Raw genomic sequence first — 19,329 nt, 5'->3', positions numbered from 1 at the left:
AAGAAAAACCCTTCCACTGGTGGAAAGTGGGGTAAAAAGTATGTCAATTTCCTTCCAGTAAAAGATTGATGGAATGGGCACAGGCCTTTTTGGGGGGTTGGCGGGGGGGAAATGAAGACTTTGATGGTGAAGATCAGAGCTTATATTCACTAATGACCAGCATCAAAACCGCCACTGAGCAAGCGTTTCATTACCAGAGACGCAAAGGGAATCAAAACCAACCGAACACAAATAAAATACAACAGGCATGACATACATATATAGATATAGATATATATATATTCATTTATTCGATAGTTAAACCCACTGAAAGTTGTGAATACAACTTTCGAATGAAAGGCACAGTAAAATCAGACACTGCTGATATACTCAATGAAAAATAATTAATTACAGTACAAAAGCAGACAGTTATTTACGCACGTACAAATTCCTCTCGCGCCCCGCTCCTACAGAGGTGCCGATCAGTTCCCGGATGGAGCAGAGATGGATCTAGAACCAGGTAATTTAGAACAATGATGGCTGAACAACACTTATTGCTTTTCTATGCTGTAACATACAAGGTTGGACTTTTCAGATCAATGCCATCCAAACGTGCTCCTGAAGGTTTATCAGCCTGCAGAGCTTAATCCCAACCTAGGAATAGACCTTCAGTACCAGACGTGTGTTTGGATCCACCTGCATCTTAAAAGACATGCAGATCTAAAGGCTTATGCTTAACGTGTTCAAGACAAACATAACCGATGCCAATGATGTCAAAATTTCTTTCAAAAATAAAGATTATGAAATAAAAAAGGTGCCAGCATACGTGCTCTTCTTTAGTCCTGCATCAAGGCAAAGGGGGGCTACTCTGAAGAATCTCACATATCTCCACTTTTGCCATTTTCCAGTTTATGACACATTTTGAAAATGCCTGTTGCTCTTTACATTGTGTATAAATTTTATCATAAACGGACCAAAAGAAATGATCCAAAATGGCTTGGGATAAGTCTGGTTCCATTGACTCCCATTACAAGTAAAGTAGATTTTTTCTTTCTCCTGTAAAGATCTCATTTTGAGATACAAGGTTTTTTTCTGACCACAGCAATAATCATATATATGTATACACATTTCTTTTGATTTTACATAATTCAATACATGTTATTTCATAGATTTGACGTCTTCACTATTGGACTGTCAAAATTGGCACATTAATAAACGCTAGTGGTGTAATGGCACCTCGCCTAGATTACCCACCCCCCTAACTGGCTAGGTGTACAAAATGGTGCTGAACACTTCCACTATAAGCAGTGTGTGAATAACAGCACCTGCCAGCATCTCAGCTGGTGTTGCTCACTGACTTTCTACAAGAGAATTTACCAGGATCTGCCAAAGATCCCCATCAATGACGTATATGGCAGCGGCATGGATAAGTAAGGACGAATATGTTGTCATTCAGACTTGCAGTATTTTACCGTTCTAGGTCCTTACCGCCCTTTGAGTGTGTGTTCTGTACATAATTGTAGGCTCGGGAAAATCTGTGCGTGCTGCTATTGAGTGAAAGTGATGCAGCATCGCCTGTAAAGTAGAACTCCGAGATAGAAAAACGTGGTGGGAGTGAATCTTGTACATGACTGAAGCGGAGGAGCTGTTGGCCATTCATACTGAGAACATCACAGCCTGTTTCTCAGGACCTTCGGGGCAGATGTGTCCTGCAAAAAGACTATTTTATTACATTTTAGTTCAACATTACACATCTTGAACCTTGTTTTTTATTCGGGATCATGGGCAAAAGGGTTGTTGCTTTAAGTAATCTTTAAGTAACAAACGGACAGCAATGTTCTGTTCCCTTTATTTTTACTCATTCGAAAAACGATCCGATCCGTGACCCAGAACCTGATACGATCCGAACCGTGGGTTTTGTGATCTGTTGCAACACAAAAATGACTTCTGATACATTACTAACATCGCAGATTTTCCTCATCTGTCCTTTCGCACCATTCGCAGCAGTGCAGGCTTAAGCCCAGCGGCTTGTGTGCTGTATGTTGTTATGATGTTACGTTATCGAAAGTAATAAATACAGTCGGATGATAAAGCTGGAACAACAAGCACAACATTTTTCTTTAGGGTCAAATTTGGGTAAACAAGACAAACGCGGTTGACTGTGATTTACTAACTAAATCATCTGACAGCCTTACTAGACTAATATTCTAAAATGTGTAAAACAAAACAGAGAAAACCTGTAATGAGTAGATGTGTCCAAACGTTTTGAAGGGCACTGTAGTTGATTAAAGGTTTCAAGAACTCAAAAACTCAACTGTACCACTAAATATAGGTCAGCATTTTACAGGCAGTGAATACTCATTGGTGCTTGGATAACTCACTCAATACTACACTTGTCCCAAAAAGGCAGAAAGACAGATGTGCTGTAATGTGGTTTCAGATAAGGGGACAGATGAGACAGACAGTAGTGAACATAATTCTTTTACAATGTTTGTTTAGTGACAAGTTTTCAGTCCGTTTCGCTGGTTGAGCCAAGTTCATATTCCACTATTAGCTTCGCGGTTGCCATTGCGAGCGTAATAAAGCTTGTTCACAATGACTTGCCTTGCTACTTATATATTTCACATTTAATTCGTATAGATTTATGGCTGTTCATATCTTATGAGAACCAGCTAAACTGGTTACTAATCCTGCACGTTGCAATCGCTCAGCTAGGCGGAGGCTAAATGAGTGACTGGATGCTCAGCTTCTTCACCTGAATGTCGTTCAACAGTCAAATTAACATGTTTTTGGCCATTTCTCACTTAGCAAAAATCATTTCTTATTAAAAATCATTTTAATATCTTATAATCTTATCTTACGTTTTTCAAAAAGGGGTCCTGTGTTCATCCTTGACCTTTTATAACCAAACATGTCCATCGTTTGGAAAGTCCTGGTTTTATTTGTTTAAAAACTGTGAATACGCCTCAAACTCTCAAAACTGTCCATGACCGTGTTCTAGAGTTGATGTGGTCCAAAGGGTTAACAAAACCAGCCTTCAAATGCTCAAAAAGGACATGAATACCAACATAAACAAATACTTGAGTATTCAAATGACTCCAGCCAGCCTTAATTACATTACTCCTAATTAGGATGAAATTAAAATAGGGCAGGAACTAAGCTCTGCAGGTTGGTAGATCCTCCAGAAAGGAGCTGTTCACGAAGGTGATGTGAGAGAAACAAACATTTGAACACCTTCCATTCATTTAATATGAAACGTACAAAACTGGACTGATCACCAATCTTTGCTAGCCCCTCCTCCAAGGATCGATGCTCCATGAAATGATCAGTCGACTGCTTCTGCATCGGGGCCCGCCTACGTCATCAAACACACGCGCACACACACACATTAGATATACTGATCTAATTCACTGGTCCACCAAGTGTAAAATCAAACCAAATGTGCTAATTCATTAAAAAAAATAGGGAGATGACAGACTGATAGCTCAGAGCTAACTGATGTTAAGTGTCAGAGACATTTGATTAAATTTTGATTAATTAAATTTCAAAGCTGTGAAATTAAGAACGAATTTTAGGGTTGAGAAATCACTAATTTTCCAGTGTGCATGTATTTGAGAGTGGATGCATGGACCTCTTTCATGCTATGGTTTGCTACCACTGCACTGGGCCTCAGTGCTGCTGCTGGGACATTACTTATTCCTAATGGCCAATTAGAGGCCAAGTTTTGGCTCCACACTGATGGCAATGCATAATTTGGATTAACTTCAGCCTTCGTTGTGCTTGGTTGAATAACACAAGCAAAAAAAAAAGAAAGAACAGTAAAATAAGTTACTGAAATGACTGAAATGACTACGGTGACGTTGCCTTGGGCTTTTATGATCAGTTCAACGTGATAAAATGTACAGGGATTGGATCAACATATAGCCAGACATCTTTGGTATATGCAAAAGTGGGGTTAAAAGAACAGCTGCAGCTCATTCGCTTCCTACTCTTCTCATTTCCTTTGTTCTGTACACTCTTATCCCCTCTCTACCATGTTCTAAAGACAAACGCTGATTGCCGAACACCAGATCACTGTGATTCAATATGAGGAGAGGGATCTGGGGGTCCCTCCTGAGCTGCTGTGTGCCAATTTCTTCCAGCTGCCATTGTAAGCACACTCATATCTCATCAACCAGTCTATGGGATGAGATGCTACTCATAAAAAAAAAAATTAGCTGCTGCCTCCCTCGGTGGAGAGCAAACCTCATAATGATCCTTAAATGATGAACACAAGCTTTCGGATGAGTTCAGACTGTCAGAGACACTAGCAAGTTTCCATACGTGAGTAGAAAGACCATGTGTGACGGACGGGTGATCTGGAGTAGAGATAAGAACTGGCTCTCGAACTCTAGCAAAAGCTGCTTTTGAAGGATGACCTCCAGTCTCCATGGCAACAGCAGTCCACCACAGCAGGACATACCCCACCCATGAATAGTTACTCATGAGAGTGCACTGAAACGTCAGCAGGCCGGGACACAATGTGGACCTCGGAAGGTCTCACGAGTAAAAAGGAACCTCAGAAGAACCAAACAGGGTCCTTAGAAGTTCTTGGACGTGCTCCCCTCTACCCCCCAGTTCGTTCCCAAACGGGGATTCGGACGCTTCCGCCACACAGACAGTGAAAGTTGCTGATGGCTGGGGCCAGATGTGTTCGGGTCCATGGGCCAGTCATTACCTGGCCGCGCCACTGAGCTGGGTGAGGTACTCGCGGAGTTCTTTGGCTGCCGCGAACCGGCCATAGCGCTTTTTGGGGTTGGCGCACTCCTCCAGCATGGCCTCCAGCTGCCCATCTTTGGCTATGTGGGCTGGCGGGTCGTGCAGCAAGCCCCCCCGGCTGCCCCGCCACGTGGCGTAGCGGGACAGCAGGTTCTGGCAGATGGCGTAGTAGTTGTGGTCCACGGTGACCCGCGAGCACAGCATGTCTTTAGAGAACGAGAGACAGGCCTCTTTATCACACTCCTCAAACTTGCTCTCGTACCAAACGTCGTAGTTCTCCGGCTTATCTGTGGAGACAGGAAAGTCAGCAGTTACGCAATCCGTATTAGGAAGAAGACAAAAAGGAGAGCATTACAAAACGAAAACTTTTCAAAGGCCCATTTTAAAACTTTCACGACAAGACAGAAAGCACCATTCACTTGAAGTATAGCACAACTCCAACTTCAGGCATAATTCAATCATTGAGATGTAAGCAAAGTCATTCAGAGTGATTTAATGTGAAGTAGGTACTCTTATGGGATCTATTTTGCCTTACCACACCCTGCATGTGATGCTCCAGCATGAATGCATTCAAAAAACAAAAGCAAGCGTTTTAGGCCAACATCTTCTCAGAACTTTGATAAAACAATGTCTCAGACATCAGGCAACGTGTTCATAACCATTTCAAGTAATAACGTATATGTATTAAACTTTTCAGACGCTTGGTTCCTACGACCATCATTGTAACCAATTCTCACTCGTTAAGTTTCTCTAGAATGAAACATTTCACATCAAACCACTCTTAATAACTGATTATTCAGTCTATAGTATGTGCCATGAAACCCAACACCATCTATAACAGAGATCAGTTGGGGATCAGAGGAAATAAATTCCATTATATTGTAGTTATTCTGTGTACTTTGGCTGTTTGTTCATTTTTCTCCATTTTTAAGAAACCTGTGGTTACAGACCGCGCGTGGTAGCAGGGACTTTCTGTTTCTGTTGTTTTGCTGCTCAAGCAACTGGAACGTGAAAGAAAACTGGAATATTTACCAATTTCATTACCTTTATTTTTAAAGTCTCGGAATTTGATACTGTACTTTAGGCCTTTTTAGTCTTTGGGTGGGTGTGTGTTGGTTCAGCTTCAGTCAAACATTTCTGCCTTTTTTTTTTTTTTGCTTTCAGGTGAAAAACAAGAGCCACTTTTTCCATATTTGGCACATCTCGAATCTACAGGCCTGAAAACAGCTTTTAAAACTCGCCAAATTTTCCAGAATTGTGGAAACACTATACAGTGCTCTAATCAAACAATGAGGTTTTTGTATCATCAGAAGTTATAATGCTGTGTTTCACAAAGACATCAGTTCATGGAAGGGATTTTGTTGTTTTATGTTGTTTTTTCTGTCTGACTAGGAGCACATGGAGAGCACTATTTTGATTTAGACACATCACCCGAGGCGAGGCAATTACGAGCCTGTTCCTCTGCTAATAAAAACACAATTGGCCTCTCTCCATACAGCTTCCCTTTAATGCTTATTTTGTGAAGGGGTGGGGGGGAAGTGAGGGAGGAGAGGAAATAAATAACATTTTCAGCTATGAGAAACTCATCGGAGTTGCATTAACACAGCAAATCAATAAGAGTGAAAACACCCAGGAGACCACACTGCTCATAATCAGCACCTAAGAAGCTTAACGCACCCAGAATCTCTCCCTTAACAACAGCTCAATCAAAGCTCTACAGTGGGCTGCTATGCATCAATCAATGCTGGAGAAGGTGAGAGAGTTAAAGTGCACTATAGTGAAGTTCTGCTAAAGAGTCGGGATGGACGTTTCAGACAAATCTGATACTTGAAATGGTCGGGAATCATTTGAAAAATGCACCACCTCAGTCCGTTACCTGCGCTAATGTTATTAGACTAGTCACATCATAAAACAGCGAGTTTGTGAAGAGTTACTGCTACACAGCACTTCTCGTCAGATGTGTGATGGCCTTTAGACGGCAGCAGTAGTCTTTGTGTTTCCTTCACTGGACTAAAAAGATAAATAACTAACTACAATGTAAAAGGCAGGCTTTACACCGCCCTCTGGTGGAGTATAGACTTTACAAATCTCAAGATTCTTATGATTAAAATTAAGTGACCCTTATTAGTCCCACAACAGAGCAATTTCACCTCTGCATTTAACCCATCCGTGCAGTGAAACACCACATACACACTAATAAATGCACACACTAGGGGGCAGTGAGCACACTTGCCCAGAGCAGTGGGCAGCCCAATCCACAGGGTTAGGTGTGTTGCTCAAGGGCACTTCAGTCACGTACTGTCGGCTCAGGGGATCAAACGAGTGTAATCATAATCTAGCACTGATATTTCCTGCATGTGTTTTACTGAAGTAAATGATTTATTTTCTACTGAGGAACACCAATGAAAGCAGACAAAAGTGTGGAAGCACAATTTTTGAGGCTGAAGCTGGCTTGCTGTCTGAATTTTTCCATTCCACCTTAAACGGTGCAGCAGTTATTACAGCGCCTGATGCCAGACTGCAACTGCTGCGCCATTTAAGGTGGAATGGAAAAATCCAAACTGGCCTGGCAGGGTTATTTACACTCACCCTATGCTTTTTTTTGTGTAACTGAATATAAAAAAAAAAAAAAAAAAAAAAAAGAGTATATAAAATAAAGTTAACTAAAAAACATTAAGCACTAAAATACCATTCAAAAGTTTGGGATAAACTATTTCTAGGACGCTGTATATCCATTTGTAGCAATTTTTAAAACTAAAACAACAACAACAACAACAACAACACTTCTTCTTATTATTATTATAGTGTAAAACATTATTTATCTAATAAAGATATTAATCATTATATTGCATTGATATTTCTTGTATGCATAAAACTCACTCTCAGCTACGTATACAGGCACATGCAGTGGGTGCCCGCCTCAAATATACAGTTTTTTGGTTATAAACAAACTACATGATACACAATGTACTTCAATTACCTATTTATGGAAATTGACTGATGAATCATTTCCTCAAGGTTTGAAACATGAGGTTTAAAAAAAAAAAAGAAATTCTATTAAACTTTTTTTTTTATCTTCACAGCTCTCTACATCACTCTCGTCACATTTCCTTTCCACCAGCTCAGAATACAGTGGGCGGCTGGATGTTGAACTATGGTGAGAAGTTGAGGTGAGCTGAGTGACTTTCAGAGCATCATGAAGCTTCTACATCTCACACTTTCCACATCACGCCCGGCCTTCAAATCCGTTTCATTAGCCTCAGACCACCACCAAGAGAGAAGACCCTGTGTGTGTGTGTGTGTGTGTGTGTGTGTGTGTGTGTGTGTGTTTGCATGTGTGCACACGTGTCTGTGTGAGTGCATGTGTTCTCAAGGATAATGATTAGAATAGAGGCAAAAATTTCCAATTTTCTCCGTTCAAAGAACGCCGACGCTCCTTAATTCCCCCTCAAAAACACGCCAGCTGAATTTCTGCAAGCCAAATTCGCTGATTTCCAATTCAAACTAGTTCCAGTGTCAGACACAATCACTAGCAATATTCCAGACAACCCCCCCGAAACACCACTGTGCTCTCTCTCCCTCTGTCTAATCCGCCCATGAGGGGGGGAAGGGGCGACAGCTGATTTTTGGGGGGCGCGAGCCTAAAACCGGGTTTTCTGCAGGCTGAAAAGACAAAGAGCCACAGAGCAGAGGAGATTCTACAGCTCTAAAAACGCAGTGAACACTGAAACTCTTCACGCTCAGCTGAGTTACCCAAATATCCTGACTCCAAAAGACCAGAGCGCTTTACATGCCACAGTAAACAGCCGTTTTCCTGCAGAAATGATGATTTACACTTCGAGCAAAGCCTGCATCCAGCCTGCTTCCGGCCTTGTGATTAAAGATCACTCGGTGCACAACCCCAAACAGATGTCACGCTAAAGGAGCAAACACTGATATACACCACTGTTCAAAAGTTTTGAATAAAGAATCATTAATAATTGCCTTTTTATTTAATTAGTATCTCAAATGATAACTTGACAGGAGGAGAAAAACATTTCTTTTAATGTAAGTTAATGGAACCAGACGTTTCTCCAAGTCGCTTTGGGTCGTTTCTTTTAGTCCACTCATCATGTAATTTACACACAATGTAAAGGGCAACAGGCATTTTCAAATTATGTAACTGAAAAACAAGTTTCAAAAAAAAGTCATTCAGTGATACTGTGGTTGGGTGTTTATAGCATTTGTGGTCAAATGACCTGAGATTTGATCACTACTCTACAAATATGAGGCATCCTGGACGTTAATTTCATTCTAAAATTAAAGCAACACTAAGTTTTGGGGATTCCTGGTGGAAATGTGTGACTGCATGCAACATGCAGTAACATCAGTTCTGCTTCGTACCTGCTTTCAATGTAAGTCAATGGAACCAGAGTCATTTTAGGTCATTTCTTTTAGTCCTTTCATCATGAAAATGACATACATTGTAAAGGGAAACAGGCATTTTCAAATTATATCAAAAAACTGGAAAACATCAAACATGGAGATACGAGGTTTTCTTCCAACAACAGTGAAATGTTCATTTTACACAGGTAGATGAAGGATTTGCCCAAGGACTCTTATTGGTATAGTGTAGGGTTGTCATCCAGGCAGGGACTGAACCCCAGTCTACAGTATAGAAGGCAAAGACATTTAACGTTTTTATTTCTCCTGATTCAGTAACGCTACGCCTTTAAAATCCAAACAAAAAAGGTCTCACACAGTCCTAACAGAAGCAGTTTTAATGTGTATAATACTGCATTTTATATTCATTTAGAGCAATTAGCACTGTATTTAAAACACATCCTTCATGACTGGTGCTCTTGGGGTCGAATTATCGATCATGTCATCGCTATAATGGTCACCGTCACTGGCGAGACGGTAGGTAAGAGCTCTGCTCCTAAAAATAATATGAAGTGCGGAAACGGTTATAAAATACGTGAAAAGTTTGTAAAACAGTCTGTCTATATAAGTCGATTGGTCTGTAAAACAACAGCTTTCACAGTTTGTTCAGTATGTTCATTTTAGCGAGTGATTAGGTTGCCGTTGGATACAGAGTCGTCCGCCTCCTAACGGTAAACAGACTGCTTGGCTGTGGTGTCCACTGTGCTGTACAGGAGCTGAGAGCTGTAGTCTGTGGCTTTTTATGACCCCAGAGTTTTGTCCTTGGGTTTATCAGGTGTGTTCAATTCATTATTTTCACGTTATTAGTATCCTTCCATGTATTTGTTGGTTTAGTAAGCGCTGGTTCGGAATGTTACGGCCTATTACTGTTGCCATAGCAGCATAAGAGAAAATGGGTTCTTGTCAGTCGGATGTATAATAAATCATATCAAACCAAAACAAAGTAGGGCGGAATGATTTTGGCAAAATATCTAATTACAATTTTGCTGACCAATATTGGGATTTCGATTGCTTTCTATGAACTGAAGTATGGGCCTTTTTTGTGACTAAAATACCAGCATATCTCCAAAAGGATAACTTTACAGCACAAGGGGAAAACCTACTTTAGTTTTTTATGTTTATTTTATTTATTATGTAAGTCAATGGATATCCAACTTAATTTTGGGCCACTTCTCTTAGTCCAATCGTCATGAAATGTACATACAATGTAAAACACAAGGGGTATATTCAAATTATGTTAACTATACAAAAATTGAAAACCGACATAAAAATGGAGATACGAGGTTCTTCCCACAGCAGTGATATACTTTTTCTGCCTTGAGGCTCGAATGCTTAACACAATATGCCAGGCTGCCAGTGGTTGTGATGTCACAGTTCGGTTGCTTCTGATTCGTCTATTTCATCCTAAAGCAGATCACAAGCTCAATGTAATGATGTTACTTAAAATCTGCAATATTACCACTTTAGCTCTAATAAAAATTACAGTTCTTTTGATTTCAAAATTACACTCGTTTGAAATTACGATTTCGATAATTAACCGATTAATTAACGGATTTCAGCCCTAACACAAAATGATTTCATATTCTTAAGGTATCTACTCTATACGATCACTCTTCTTATGGTCACCGGGTGTTGTGTATGGCAAGACAAAGCTGAGAGCTGTAGCTTGTACATTTTTATGACCCCAGCGTTTTCTTTTTTTGTTTGTCAGCTAATAAACTTCTGTTAGATTAAAAAAATCTGTTATGGCAACTCCTGACAGCACATAACATCTGCCATGGCATGGTTATGTCAAGGTTATGTAAAAGGGTTAATGAAGCAAAGTGTTACCAGTCATTTTATGCCAGGGGTGTAGAGACAGACGCAGCCCATTATTTGATCCTAGATTCTTGGTGCACAATTCAGTGTTATTATAATGTTTTTGGGGGGGTGAAGATAAATGATAAATGATGATGGTCCTGTTGTACTGCTAACAGCTGGATTGAGGTGTTGCCCGTTATTGTTCACACAATGTAACTACATTAGACGGTATAATTAACATCTCCACAACGCTCACTGTCACAGTCAGGCATTGTGATAGAACAATAACACAAGGCATTTTATACTTACAGAACACGAAAGGGAGTGTTAATGCAAAATAACATCACAGCTGTGATTTGGTTGCCGTAGGTCACCACAGACATGATGTAATAGCCATAACACATGGCCTCAAGTGTTCCATTGCTTTTTATACAACAGTTAAATAAATAAAATGAGAAATTAATAAACTGGGCTGTGAACACGGCGCTTAATACGTTTTAATGTTTGCGGTTCCTTCCTCCAAATTAAAGTTCCTTAACAAAAAGCTTGTTGTTGCATCAAAGTAACGAGCTCCGCCCCCTCGCTGCACAGCCGGCAGTTTGTTCTCCAGCTCCACACAGACCGACTGACAGTTTGGGAATTTAGTCTCGTCTCATCTTCAGAGTCTGACCAAATCGGCTGCCGGTCAAATGTGATCTTAGAACTATCCATTTTCTGTTTGAGGCAAAGAAAGAAGTAAAAACATTTCAATGGCTTGAGCGTCTCCTACATCTGTCAAAGTCGTTGCTTAGCAACGGCGTCCCAGTGGAGCGATAGTGTTTGTGAATAAAAAACTGATGTTACGGTGAAATATCAGCAGTTAGAACACTTCTCAACCAATCGGGTCACGTGGCCGGAAATAACAGTTGTATAAAAGAATAAATATAAAGAGGGGTAGATTAGGACAACGTCACGATAGACTCAGCCAAGTGACTTGGCCAACAGACTAGTTCACCCCCTCTGCACTGTAAAATGAATGACTGAAGAAGCTCCATCAGTAACACTGAGCTTGGCTTTAAGCTGAAATATCTTCTGAAGAAATTTGCTAAAAACTGTAAAACATGTATGTCTCGCCAGCTTCAAACACCCTGATTTACATACAGCTCCCATATAAAATTCACTATGGAGACGTGAAAGTACTCCCCAGTTAACCTGCTGCTCACAATATATACTCATTTCTACAGAGGTGCTAGCAAATATGACATACCACAGGAATATCAAATAATATTGTATATTATGATAGATCATATATAGCTAATGTAACCCAAAAAGGTAGGAGTGTCTAACAGAGTGGACAATGAGTGGACACAGTGTTTAAAAACTCCAGCAGCACTGCTGTGTCTGATCCACTCATACCAGCACAACACACACTAACACACCACCACATCAGTGTTACTGCAGTGCTGAGAATGATCCACCACCCAAATAGTCCCTGCTCTGTGAGGGTCCATGGGGGTCCTGGCCACTGAAGAACAGGGTAACAGAGTATCAGAGAAACAGATGGACTACAGTCTGTAACTGTAGAACTACAAAGAGCAGCTATACAGTAAGTGGAGCTGATAAAATGGACAATGAGTGTAGAAACAAGGAGGTGGCCATAATGTTATGCTTAATGTGCACACACACACACACACACGCACACGCACACACACACACACACACACACACACACACACACACACACAGGACCAAAAGTCTACATATGACTTCATACAGCTAACTGTAACCCTGATTCTTAACAACTGAATGGTTGTGCACTTTTACCAGTCTTGAAAGCAAAGCATTAGGGGGGAATGTGAGCGAAAGCAGAGACTGGATTGGAGCTGGCAGAGCGGTGTTGTGGTAAAAGGAAACATGACCTTGTGAGCACAGTCCATGTCTAAGTTTGCAGGAAAGTACAGAGCTGCTTCTGTGAGCCTTTTGGCAGTATGACAAGTCACTGTTCAGGAGGGACTCTATCTTCACATGTGACACACACACAAACACCATCTGCTTCTTCCTCAGCGACAGACCCAACGCTCTGACGGGTGACCTCACTGACGTTTGAAGTATTCGCGCCGTCTAGATCTGAAGCTCTGCGCGGTGATATACACAAACACACACATATACACGCAGATAAGGAGCTTTACAGGGAAAACGCACCACTTTTCAAAATTTCTACATAAAACAGTGAAGTAAATCTAGTCATTCAGCGAGACTTGAGGTGAAATGCTCCGTTCTAGAGAAACTCACCAAGTGATAGGTGTTCACTGTAGTAGTCAGAGGAACCAGACGTCACAGAAAGTTATCACATGTAACATTTATGAATGTACTGCCTGAAGTCCGAGACACTGGTTTTCCTGATAGTTCTGAGACAAGATTTCGGCCTAAACATATTTTCAGAAACCTCGTCATGGCAGAGAGGTACATGCAGGGTGCTGTAAGGCAAAACGGTTCCCAAAGACAGCTTATTTTTTTAGATTTACCACTATTACCATCATCAACATTGCCTATAAACGCTGTTTTGTAGGCATGGTGAGCCCTGGTTACTATCATCTGCATTAAACCACTCTACACAACTTTACATGTCTATTATTATTATTTTATAAATAGATAGAATTCTTTTAGTTGATTTTCTAAAAATGATTGGTGAAATCCCTCTATAAGCATCAGCGGCTATATGGGTGGCTGCGGCAATCAGAAACCAATCTGTTTTGATATTGCAGCTGTGGAAAACAGTCATTAAGCAACCTCTACTGAAAGAGCACGCCTGAGTGTTTCCCTGTCTACGGGACACATCTCAAGGAAAAAGGAACACAACTAAATATATTCCAACACAAATCCAGTTTCACTGAGAAATTTGAAGGTCGTTGAAGGAATAAATTTTCTTATCTAGCGCAAACAAAATTCTACGTAAACCCCTCGTTTTACCAAGCCATGTGGGCAAGCTGTAGTGGCAGGAAGCACTGCATCTTATTTCCACTGACTTGTGTTGGGGATTAAGCAAAAAACAGTAATAATTCATTTAACAATGACCTTCTTCCAACTGTTGATGACCACTGTTCTGACTGGCTGTCTCGCATTGTGGGTCATTCAGAAACAGGCACTGATGGGCACTGAAACACTGACGATAACTTCAGTGTGAACGGGTGGGCTAAACTGCTGTAGGCTGAATAGGTGTGTATATTCAGAAGGATTGGTTTCAGTGATGTTTTCAGCTTAGTTTACACATACAGACTGGATGGGCTGAGGAGCTAGATGCACATTTTAAAACATTAGCAGTTTACATATTACACCAAACTCCCTAATTTCCCTACAAACAAGGGCATTTAGTTTTCCATATTATGTGCCCTTTAACATCCCTATAGATGAACAGACTACTGCAGAAGTATCTCCGCTCCTAGAGGGCCAGAACCTTTTGTAAAGCACAGTTTGGTGATTCCACGACTGAAACACACTAAACTTGGCAAACTTTGCTGGACAAACTGCCCCAGAACCGGAACTGAAATGCCACGAGCTACTGTATTGGACAACCTCACCAGAGGGAACAATAATAATCTGTCTTACTTGGAAAACAGTGAACTGCACTGCACTGCGATTGCGTCAGAGAGAGTTTGTAATAAATAAAAAAAGAGGAATAAACTTTTTGTGGAGTCATGCAGTTTTGCTGGGGAAAGATTTTTCCCCCAGAGTAAAGTCTGAAGGACTAACTGGCAGTAAGTCCTGTCACTGTGGGACGAGTACATCAATATGACAGCTCAGAGAGCGAGCGAGAGAGTGAGAGAGCGAGAGAGCGAGCGAGAATGTGATGGAAAGAGAAAGAGTGAGAGAGAGCGATGGAGAGAGAGAGAGAGAGAGAGAGAGAGAGAGAGAGAGAGAGAGAGAGAGAGAGAGAGACAGACAGACACACACACAGACAGAGAGAGAGAGAGACACACACACACAGAGACAGAGAGAGACAGACATACACACACAGAGAGACAGAGAGAGAGAAACAGAGAGAGAGAGAGAGAGAGACAGAAACACAGACAGACACACACACACACAGACAGAGAGAGAGAGAGAGAGAGAGAGAGAGAGAGAGAGAGAGAGAGAGAGAGAGAGAGAGAGAGAGAGAGAGAGAGAGAGAGACAGACAGACAGACACACACACAGACAGAGAGAGAGAGAGACACACACACACAGAGACAGAGAGAGACAGACATACACACACAGAGAGACAGAGAGAGAGAAACAGAGAGAGAGAGAGAGAGACAGAAACACAGACAGACACACACACACACAGACAGAGAGAGAGAGAGAGAGAGAGAGAGAGACAGAGACAGAGAGACAGAGAGAGAGACAGAGAGACAAAGAGACAAAGAGAGAGACAGAGAGACAGAGAGAGAGAGAGAGAGACTGTAGTACAGACCCTACCCACTACACTGTTCCAGCATCGTAAGGGACAGTTCAACAAAAATCTAATTTGTACACAGATGTAATTGATCAGCCCAGACATGTTTGGTATATGAGGTTTGCTTCTTTAGTTTCATGAGAGCTACGAGGCTAAATTAGCCAAAAAGAGATTAGATATTAGACACTTATAACCCACCAAGTAAGATCAAACTGCATACCTTAACCTAAACTTGAGCTAAGCTGTTAATTCCTGTCAAACACACTTTCCTCTGTGGTTTCTTTGGCATCTATAAAGCTTACAAGACTAAAACCAGCAGTAGCACATCTTGTACTATTGCCCCAGTCATGGCTGATTAGGTGTTTAAGATTAAGAGACCCTTATTAGTCCCAACAAATTTCACCTCCGCGTTTAATCCATCTGTGCAGTGAAACACCACATAAACACTAGTGAACACACACACTAGGGGCAGTGAGCACACTTGCCTGGAGCGGTGGGCAGCCCTATCCACAGCTCCCAGGGGTTAGGTGTCTTGCTCAAGGGCACTTCAGTCATGTACTGTGGGCTCAGGGGATTGACTCTGTGACCTTCCGGTCACAGGGCTGGTTCCCTAACCTCCAGCCCACAACTGCCCCTCTTATTTCGGGGGGGGGGGTGAATGATCTACATCTTTTTTTTTCACTAAAATATTCGTTTAAGTGTAGCCATTTGGCCAAGACGGACAAAAGCCACACAAAGCACACTAGGGGTCTGCTAATGACCCAAGCCCAATAGGACCAGACAACATATTAATTTTAGGGCCCCCAATGGGGACGTTTTTCACTTACAACATTGATGAGTGATTTTTTTTTTTGGATTTGTTTTCTTTTGAAGGAGTGTGTCTATGTAAATAAGGCCACAGCAGATCTTTTCTCTTTCTTGTTCAGCTGTTAAAGTGGCTAAATCCTAGTTTTTCCCTTGTGGTCCGTTTCTAACATGTGTGCGGTTTTATGAACCAAAACTCCTTTTTACGTGACCAAATTCACTTTATCCCTCTGAGTTAAGCAAGCTGTTTCTATTACTGCACCTTTGGGACTGATAAAAGATCAGTATTGTGACTGATTTAAAAAGCACTCCGTGCTGAAATACATAAAGACTCAACATAAATAGGCTGAGATAATCAGCTGTAGGCTGAACAAGTGCATGATTTTCTCAGGATATCACAGAAACAATGAATTCAAAACAGGCTGTCTTTGCAAATTAGTTTCTATATATGGACAGTATGGATAGAAGCGTGAATAGTGTGTTTTGAAACTAATGAAATTCGCTCTGCTCAGTGGTGTCTAACAACTTCCACACTGCCTGCACCTGTTTTACTTGATTTTGCTTAACTGTTAAAGTGATTTTTATGATTTTAGCCGTTTCATTTCTGGAACTGTGTTCTTATTTATTTGCATACTGCGAAGCTGTTTTCCATCTATTTATTTCATCGTCATCGTTAACCGCTTAGTCCCCGCAGCTTCCTCCAGCTCATTCCCAGGGACCCCAAGCTGCTCCCAGGCCAACTTGGAGATAATCCCTCCAGCGGGTCCTAGGACGATCCCTGGGTTTTATGATGGGTAGGTCATGCCTGGTACACCCCCATTGGTAGGCGTTCAGAGGGCATCCGGACCAGATGTCCGAACCACCTCAGCTGGCTCCTCTCAATGCAGAGGAGTATTCATTTCACTAATTATATTTTTTTCATTTATCTTATTGTCACTATATTTTATAACTATATAATTTACTATAATTATGGCTTATTGTAGGACTATTTTTATATTATATATTTATATTTTTTATATCCTATTATTTAGATTTTAATAGCTTTACTTCTCACTAGCTTTTTTTTTTAGCATTTGTTATGTTTTCACTGTTTAACTTGTCAATCCCTCATTTTTATATTGGCTCAGCTACACTGTAAATGAGGGTCTCATGGATTTTAAATAAAGGCTGATTGGTTGATTGACTGATTAAAGTATACATATTAATTCAAACTCTTTACCTTCATTTCAAAAAAGGGAAATACAGTTTTGCATGATAAGGGCCCTTTAAGCATTTCTAGCAGCAGTAGAGTTGATCAGAGGAGGGTGGATGCTGTTTACTATCAAGTCGGAAAGCAATTCCACAAAATGCTACTGATAAATACTGTTAGTGTGTTACAATAGGAGTAAAATTCCAGTTTATCCCAGTCGTTTTCTGTCCATCAACTCTTATTAGCACTGTGATAATCCAGTTCAGGTTTCAAATTTAGCAAGACCAGCCGGTCCGGTCCAGATTGATTTCATGCCTGTGCAGACCTCTAAGCTTGCACTGAACTGTGATTAAAACATTTGGTATTTGCATCAGTTCTCAGTTTCCAAAGGTATTTGTTATTCGCTTGACGGCTCGTATTGCACTGCAACAAGTCCCGCCCCCCCCCCCCCAAAAAAAAAAAAACTGATTTGAGCTACCCATCATGCTCTCCAAAACATAGCCTAAGGCTGCTGGCTTGTGCCTTTGAAGGACGTGGTGGGGAGTGGAGGGGAGGCAGCCAGACAGGGCAAAATTGAGAAAAGCAAGAGAGTGTGAAACAGACAAACAAGAAAGGGAAAAAAAACCCGCTCACTCTGTTTGATCAGTCTTTTGTCAGCCACCACCACGTTCTCGGCATCCACCACGATGACCTTGCCGTCCCGTGGGCCCACGGCGAAGTTGTCGAAGCTGACGTCCAGCAAATAGAGTGCGAAGTCGAAGTCGTTGTTCGTGAGCTGCTCAGCAATGTCCATCAGCTGCTTGGCCAGGTCCACTCGCTTCTCCCACGGCGCATGATAGAAACTCCACAGCTCCTCGCCCACGTAGTTCACGGCCACCATGCGCCCGCACGCGCCCAGATACTTGGCAAAAGGCCAGCCTTCGTCTGAAGGGAAGCTCTGAAGAATGAGGAAAAAAGGGAAAAGGTCTTTATTGGTTGCTCAGGATGCCGTTTTCCAGGTTTCAAATGAATCTGTGCGCCAAACAAACGTTAATTTCCTAAAACAATCTGTTGAACAGGCTGACATTAACGTTTCATAATTGCAGTGATGGATAGCTTCTCAGATAAAGGTCACGACTCAAATGTCTATAATGATAGCTCAAATTTTCCTGCTTTCATGGAACACAAATTCATCACATGTGTCAGACATAATGCTTATAACCTATTAAGCTAATTAAATTGTTAAGCCTTCTGCTGTTTTCATCCATTTTTGTCCATCAAACAGCTGCTGTTGTTAAATTCAAAATCTGCGCCAAGTGATTCGTGCAACAAAGCAAAAGAGGCCACGTTTAGGCTTTAGACAACTGACAATATTATCGCAAATCAGAGACATCAATCGCTACTGTGATAGGCAGTCATGGGCTGGAAGTTAGGGATCTGGCCCTGTGACCGGAAGGTTGCCGGTTCGATCCCCAGCACTGACAGTTCATGACTGAGGTGTCCCTGAGCAAGACACCTAACCCCCAACTGCTCCCTGGGCACCGTGGATAGGGCTGCCCACCGCTGCGGGCAAGTGTGCTCACTGCCCCCTAGTGTGTGCATTCACTAGTGTGTATGTGACGTTTCACTTCATGGATGGGTTAAATGCGGAGGTGGAATTTCCCCGGTCGTGGGATTAAAAAAGCATCACTTAAATCAAGGTGGGCGAGGTCAAAAAACATGAACAGGGGCTTAAAAGATTTTTACGATGTGATTACATCAGTTCATAAAAACAAAATGACACAGACTAAGGCCCAACCCCATTTCATCCCTTGCCCATAGCACTTAGCCCTTATCCCTCCGCTTTGCATGTTCACGTCTAGGGGTAGGGCCAAGTGTTAGGTCTGCATGGCCTCCAAACAGAGTGTTATGAGAAGAGAGAGAAACGGGCAAGATGACTGTGCAGGCGACCAAATAAATCCACAAATGTGAATGTTTACATTAAAAAT

At 41.5% G+C, this 19,329-nt stretch overlaps 1 protein-coding gene across 3 annotated transcripts in view; it reads right to left on the bottom strand.

The window, feature by feature from the left end:
* Positions 1 to 261: 261 nt before the first annotated feature.
* dipk2ab (divergent protein kinase domain 2Ab) overlaps positions 262 to 19,329 on the bottom strand; it is a 71,829-nt gene continuing 52,761 nt past the window's right edge. For all 3 annotated transcript variants that reach the window (XM_017705228.2, XM_017705238.2, XM_017705246.2), the window contains 2 exons: positions 17,996 to 18,299; positions 262 to 5,024 (listed from right to left, as the gene is read on the bottom strand). In XM_017705228.2, coding sequence (XP_017560717.1) covers positions 4,693 to 5,024; positions 17,996 to 18,299 — 636 coding nt within the window. In that variant the 3' untranslated portion in view covers positions 262 to 4,692. The remainder of the gene's footprint in view (positions 5,025 to 17,995; positions 18,300 to 19,329) is intronic.

This window comes from Pygocentrus nattereri, chromosome 3 (genome assembly GCF_015220715.1).
Source record: "Pygocentrus nattereri isolate fPygNat1 chromosome 3, fPygNat1.pri, whole genome shotgun sequence".
Taxonomy (NCBI): domain Eukaryota; kingdom Metazoa; phylum Chordata; class Actinopteri; order Characiformes; family Serrasalmidae; genus Pygocentrus; species Pygocentrus nattereri.
The sequence above is the reverse complement of the archived record's forward strand: the minus strand, read 5'-3'. Positions and strand labels throughout refer to the sequence as shown.